The sequence below is a fragment of the Etheostoma cragini genome, chromosome 6 (genome assembly GCF_013103735.1).
Source record: "Etheostoma cragini isolate CJK2018 chromosome 6, CSU_Ecrag_1.0, whole genome shotgun sequence".
In the NCBI taxonomy this organism is placed as follows: domain Eukaryota; kingdom Metazoa; phylum Chordata; class Actinopteri; order Perciformes; family Percidae; genus Etheostoma; species Etheostoma cragini.
In genome coordinates, this window is record NC_048412.1 from 9,646,431 (window position 1) to 9,652,985 (window position 6,555).

Genomic DNA, 6,555 nt, shown 5'->3' on the forward strand with positions numbered 1-6,555 from the left:
TGGCATCCATCTTTGGAATTATCTACCATTGATAGCCACCCTGACTATGGATTTCTGAAAAGTCAACATACTCTTTCAGCACTCATGCACGACTGTTGCAGAGTGTTGCCGAGGCACACACACATGCAACTCTAGGCTGACAAGTGGCCCAGCAGGCATCTGCAACTCGGCTAATAATCATATGCATTTACATTCCAGGCTCTGAAAGCTCGCAGGAGTAAATAAGAACTAATGTATCAAATGGCAGACTCATGTTTATTTGTGTACTTATGCCCCTTGTTACTGTCTTTGTGTCCCTGTGTATTTGTGTTTGTCTGTGTGTGTACTGAACACAGGGAAATGAGCATGCTGGCAAATAGAGTTTTTTCCATGTTAATCTGAAAGTCTGCAACAGCAGAGAGGATTTCCAGTAAATGGAGCAGAGGTGAGGCACCAACGGCTATGCAATAAATCACCTTCTGCCAAGAAATTGACAAAGGCGTGTTCTGTGTGAAGGTGTGTGTGTGCTCACATAATTTCCAAAAGACTCACAACCTCTGAGACAAAACCAAAACAAAATCCGATGGTCTGTGCGCATTCATGCAGGGACCTTAATCACCTTAATCACCTTAATTAACACAGTTGTTTGCAGTCATAGTGGAAGAATTTTGCCACATATCTCAATAGACCATTACCTCCTAATTTCCTGGTCACTTTGTCTCACAATTGTGTCTCAACAAGTGAACTTTAAAGTTTGAAACATATGTGTGCTGTACTTAAACAAACAGTTTAGTCTGACGTAGTTTGCATTAAAAAGGGGCACTGTAGGGAAAACCTATGCAAAAAAGCTACGTGAAGACAAATATCTAAACAGAAAACTACAATTGCACACATCCATCTGTGAATTTCCAATGCAGACACTGCACCATATGATAACAAACAATAAAATAAGATATTTGAGTATTTAACTTACATTTTCAAAGAGAGGGAAGACATGTTTTTGTGTGGATTATTATTCTATGACCTGCCTTTTGTTTGGTATTATATGAATTCATGTCTCCAATAATTGTCCAATATTTTCATCTTCTTAAAGTGCAGTTGCAGGTTTTAGCGGAAAACATTTTGTGTCTTGCTTTGATGACAGAAATACAGCACAGTTGTTTCACTTTCAAAAGAAAAATTCTTTAGCAAGAGCCAAACAAGAGACTTCTGCTGTGATGGAAAGCAGTGGACTGATTTTGCAAAAGACAAAAAATGAAGAAAGATATTACTAATACTGAGCAACAAATGTCTCTCTCAACGCTAAACATCCTTTTTTACCAACACAGTGCTTCAGACAGACTCAAGATGAGAGCAAAACACTCCCAGAGCAGCAATGCAGAGGAACTCCAAACATGATCCCATCAAATTAAAAATTAAATTCTTAATTTAAAAAAAAATGTCAGCTGTATTTTCTCTGTGCAGACTTAAACGGGTCATTAAGTAACAGTGAGAGTTCATCTGCTCATATAATGTGTGCACATAGGCTCGACATGCATCAGGTGTGCATGTGAGCGTGGGCCCATGCAGGTCTGCACATACGCGTTCATTGATCTGTATTTTAACTGTGTATATCTGTGTGCCTGTGTTTACTTAACAATCTTCTGTGCGACTCAAATTGATCTCCTCCCTGCTACTTCTCTTGTGTAAGATTGTTGACCCCACAGTGTCCCTATTGTAATCTCCTGACCTGATAGCTTTTACAAACATGTGTTCGAGCACTGGAACCATTTTCAATTTGTAATTGAGCTAAACACAGTCCTGTTGGTAGACGGGGCGACATCCCCGCTGACTCTAATAGAAAGACTCTAAAGGATAGAAATTGATGACAATCTAAAGTTTGATGTGGGCTATGCGCCACTGCGAATGTCCAAAAACTGCAACAGAAATTGTTTTTCTTACAGAAACTGTTCATCGTTATGCTTTATAACTGTTTTATAAAGCTATTTTGTTATGTAATTTGTGTGTTAGGAAACACGCACAACATCCCTAAACCACAATAGGCTGCAGCTCATTATCAGTATGGCGTGTTGGGCCATCGGGTGTGACCAGATGTCAGCTGTTCCGTTGTGTAAGGACCTTATTCTGAATATGGCTGAGCACATCCTCTGTGACCCTACAACAGGGTCCAACTAAGCTGTCGGGGCGGTGCAAGGATTCTGCAGGGGAGAAACAGAACAGCTAGGTTTACCAAGTCTTCGGTTCCTTCAGCAACTGGACTGTTTAAGGGGGAAAGTACAAAAACACAACAACTTAGCATCTGAGGGTATTTTGGTCAGGGCTATGCGGAGTAGTTAAGTGTATGCAATCTTTGTATGGTGCAGTATTATGCACATCTGCAGGGATATAGCCCATTACACATCATGTTCATTAGTGTGTGTGTGTGTGTCAGCATATGCTATATTGAGGGTACTGGGAAGTGCTCTGTGTATGTGTGTGTGTGTGTGTGTGTGTGTGTGTGTGTGTGTGTGTGTGTGTGTATTTGTCGTAGTGTGTCTATGTATGTGTGTGCTGTCTGTCTGTTGTCTGTGTGGGGGGGTGTGTGTGTGTTGGACTAGAAATTCTTATTCACAACACTATATGTAATGGACAGCACACTTGCAGAAAAACAGAAGTACAAACGTGACAGAATGACATCAATGACAGAGAGTCCTTTGAGTTTACAAATGACAGTTTCTGAACGTCCTTTGTGTGCTGGTCAAAGGTTGACCTTAACCTTGACCTTGTTCTCTATTAGTATTATTTTTCATTGTTGCTGTTCCTTGTTTCACTACCCAACACAAACACACACACACACAAAATACATGACATGATAGTCGAACAAGTGAAGATATTTGGAAATAACACCCACAAAGCAGCTTAACTGCTTCACACACACACACACACACACACACACACACACACACACACACACGCACACACACACACAAACACACACGCACACACACACACACACACACACACACACACACACACACACACACACACACACACACACACACACACACACACACACACACACACAGGTGAGCAACCAGTGCCTGTGAATACATCTGTTGCCCCTTTTCCACAACAGGGAGCTATGCTAACTCTAGATGTGACACAGACAAATGTATGGTTCTGTACTTGCCCAAGACTGACAACATCTAGTCGAACAAGTGAACACATTTGGAAATAACACCCACAAAGCAGCTTTAGTGCTTCAACAGCTCAACCTGTTCAGATGATCCGGCCCATTGAGTTTATTTGTGTTTACCCAGTTAATCCTAACGACTGCAGATAGAAGAAACAGACAACTCTGTGATTCTGTTTGAGCATTAGTGTAGAGAGATAACTCTCAACATAAATGAATCAAGTCTGAATAGCTTGTATAGATCATTTATGAATGGTCAACACTGCAATCAGTAATCAGTGGTGCTTCTTTGATTAAATCTTGATTTGATGTCTTGAGCCTGTTTCAATAATCCTTATAGAGTGGGAGTGGGGCCTGTTAAAATAACGGCCTCTAATGATTGTTTCAGGGAGATAGATAACATCTGTAACTTTCCGTGTGATTGAGTGCACTCAAACTCAATATGTGGAAAAAAAGCCAACAACAACTCAGACACACACACACACACACACACACACACACACACACAAACATGAACAGCAGTTCTCTGCTACCAAATTAGGACAACTCAACCCCGACAAACCATTTATCATCAAAACGTCCCATCCCATCCGGTGCGCATGTTTCCTTCTCTGAGAATTGTCGTTTTATAAGAGAAGAACAAATCGTTATACACTTCCCCTTTTTATACTGTTTGAAGGAAACCTGAAAGAGTGACAAAAAACGGGCTGCAAGAGAGAAAAGAAAGAGAAAGTGAGAGGGATGAATGGGATGATTGGATGCTGTGGCGCAGGAGTAAAAGTATCAATACCACAATGTAAAATACACATTAGAAATAAATATCTTGCATTTTTATGTACATATTCTGTAAAGATATAGTTTGACATTCAGGGAACTGCACATTGGCTTTCTTGTCAAGAGTAAGCGAGACGATCATTACCAAGGTATACAGGCCACAGCCGGTTAGCTTAACTCAATGCCTGGACACTGCAGAAGACATGTAGACCAGGGGTCAAAGGTTATATGACGCCATTGACAGGCGACCAAACGACACACTCCGTGTCATTGATTGAAGTTACAGATATCTCTGGCTTGTTGGAAACATTTTGGCATAGTTTAAGTACACACAAAAAATATATGATTTAGGTATTGTTGTTTATAGACATTTTAATGCAGGAATATTGCATATTACATCATAAGATGAATGTTAAACTGCAATATTTCCCGATGAAATGCAGTGGAGTTGCAGATACTCAAGTAAAGCACAAGTACAGTTCCTCAAAATTGACTTAACTGGAAATGTAATTGGTTTACTTTCTCCCTAAGGAGACGGAAATGGAGGCCAGACATCCGGGAAGACTGAGAGAAAGAAACACAGGCAGGAAGGCACAATGAAAAGACAATCTGACCCTCAGACAGACAGACAGACAGACAGACAGACAGACAGACATGTAGGATTTAAACTTTCTGTCAAGCCGTCTCATTCAGTCACTGAGCCACTACCTTGACACAGTATCTGAACTCCAGAGACTGAGCTGGTCATGTTAATAAATCACTAACTCTGGCTTTCAAGCCATTGTGAAATCCACATCTGAAATACATGTAAAGCTGTCTAGGGAGAAAGGGAGGGTTAATGATGAAAGGGGCTTATCTCAGCGATTGACCCACTGGTATAAATGCTCAGGGTGCTGAGACTCTGGACAGGGACAGTGGACACGCTGCTTCAGCACTGAACCGCCACCATCCGCTCTCTCTTACTCCTTACAGTTTACCCTCGTCTTCAACCAGCCATGGGAGTTGCCTACAGCGTTGGAGAGTGAGTAAAACGAATCAAGAGAGCTGTGAACGATGTCATGCTGGGTCCTGAATAGGGTGATGTTATCTGGAGTGTAATCACACGCTATTTTGGTTTGCTTGTTTAATATTTGAGCAAGAAAATGTAAGCTTAGAATTGGAAAAAGCTTTAATTACAAGAAGATTTAAAAAAGTTTTTTTGAGGTAAGGCGTGGAATGTAAACCTTTTGCAAAGTTACAGTGATTAGAGTTCTTGGTGGTATATGTAGTTCTACATGTGCAAAGGACGCAACAGGGAGTTATTTTAGTTATTCCATGGTAGAAAGAGGTTGGTGCAGGTTGTCAATGCAGACTGAAATGAAGAGAAAGAAGGAGTCAAAGTAGGTTTACAATACAAATTGCTACTTTTTTCAAAAGTAAATAGTTTTTCAGGATTTCGGTAGTGAATTGCTCAGGAATAGCTCTCTTTTGGAAACCTGTAGGAGGTGGCAGAATCAATCTTTAAAAAAATAACTAAAAAAAAGGATTTTTTTAATTTTTACTCTGCCCTCACCTCAGATATCCCCAGCCCAGCGTGACTATTGCTTAAACCATTTAAAGCATGCTTCACTTTCCTGCAAAACATGTCCAGGCACGATTAGAAGCGATGACAGAGTATTGTGAGAGGCATTTCCACAACTGTCAATTAGTTTTTTTTGTATGGTTTACAAAAGGTTGAGTCAACTGTCACTGATGCTTCACATTTGCAGTGAAATGCCATGCCTAGTAGAAGATGTCACGGATTGATTCTCAGAAATGCAGTTAAGATGATGTAACACAGGGATTCTGCTTTAGCTGAATTATTTGTAACCTCAAAGTGGTGATGGATGTTAGAAGCCCTTTGCTTTTCATATAAAACTATACCAATTTTAGCCATAGCAGGCCACCTGAATAAATCTGTTTAGGTAAACGATGATTGTCTATTTATACAAAAATTCTCATTTTGCTTCTGCAGGGTCGACCACCTCTACACTTTCTTTGTGCAGTGGTCCCCAGAAATCTACACTAAGGGCAAGGGCAAAAAGAAGCACCGCCAGCCCCGTTTCTTCATCAGAGAGAAACATCAGAACCGCTATCTGGTGGTGAAGAAGAAAACGGTGGCTGTGATCAACAAGCTCCTTAGTAACCCTGTCAACCCTGCTGCTAAAACCTGGGAGGTAAGGTTTGCATGAACACACACACACACACAAACACACACACACACACAGAGTTAAAAACGACACAAAAGCCATCTGTGGCTCTTTAACTGCAGGAAAACATCAGGGCAAGCCCGGAAACCTCTACATTGTAAACATTTTTTTTTAAATGCATTGGTTTGTAATGAACAGTATCCCTGGCTTACAGTAACTGAGACACCAAAGTTCCTGGCAGTTATCCCAGAGGTTGTGGGAAATCACAGTCTCTATATATGGACATCCTATCTCAATCTCCCTCCCATTTCTCCAGCGCAGCTCTTCACTTTCCTGTTAAAGAGAAAAGAAACCTTAGAGCTAACCAATGAGAAGCCTCTCCACTTAAGTTTCAAACCAATAGCATTCCAGACAAACAGAGTGAATGTAGCCCCGCTGCAACATAAAGGTTGGATGTTGGCG

The 6,555-nt window shown here is 40.9% G+C and overlaps 1 protein-coding gene across 1 annotated transcript in view; it reads left to right on the top strand.

Annotated features, from left to right (window-relative positions):
* The first annotated feature begins 4,810 nt into the window (after positions 1-4,810).
* Positions 4,811-6,555, top strand: part of LOC117946370 (nuclear receptor coactivator 7) — a 4,439-nt gene continuing 2,694 nt past the window's right edge. The window contains exons 1-2 of the mRNA XM_034874449.1: positions 4,811-4,946; positions 5,919-6,120. Coding sequence (XP_034730340.1) covers positions 4,921-4,946; positions 5,919-6,120 — 228 coding nt within the window. The 5' untranslated portion in view covers positions 4,811-4,920. The remainder of the gene's footprint in view (positions 4,947-5,918; positions 6,121-6,555) is intronic.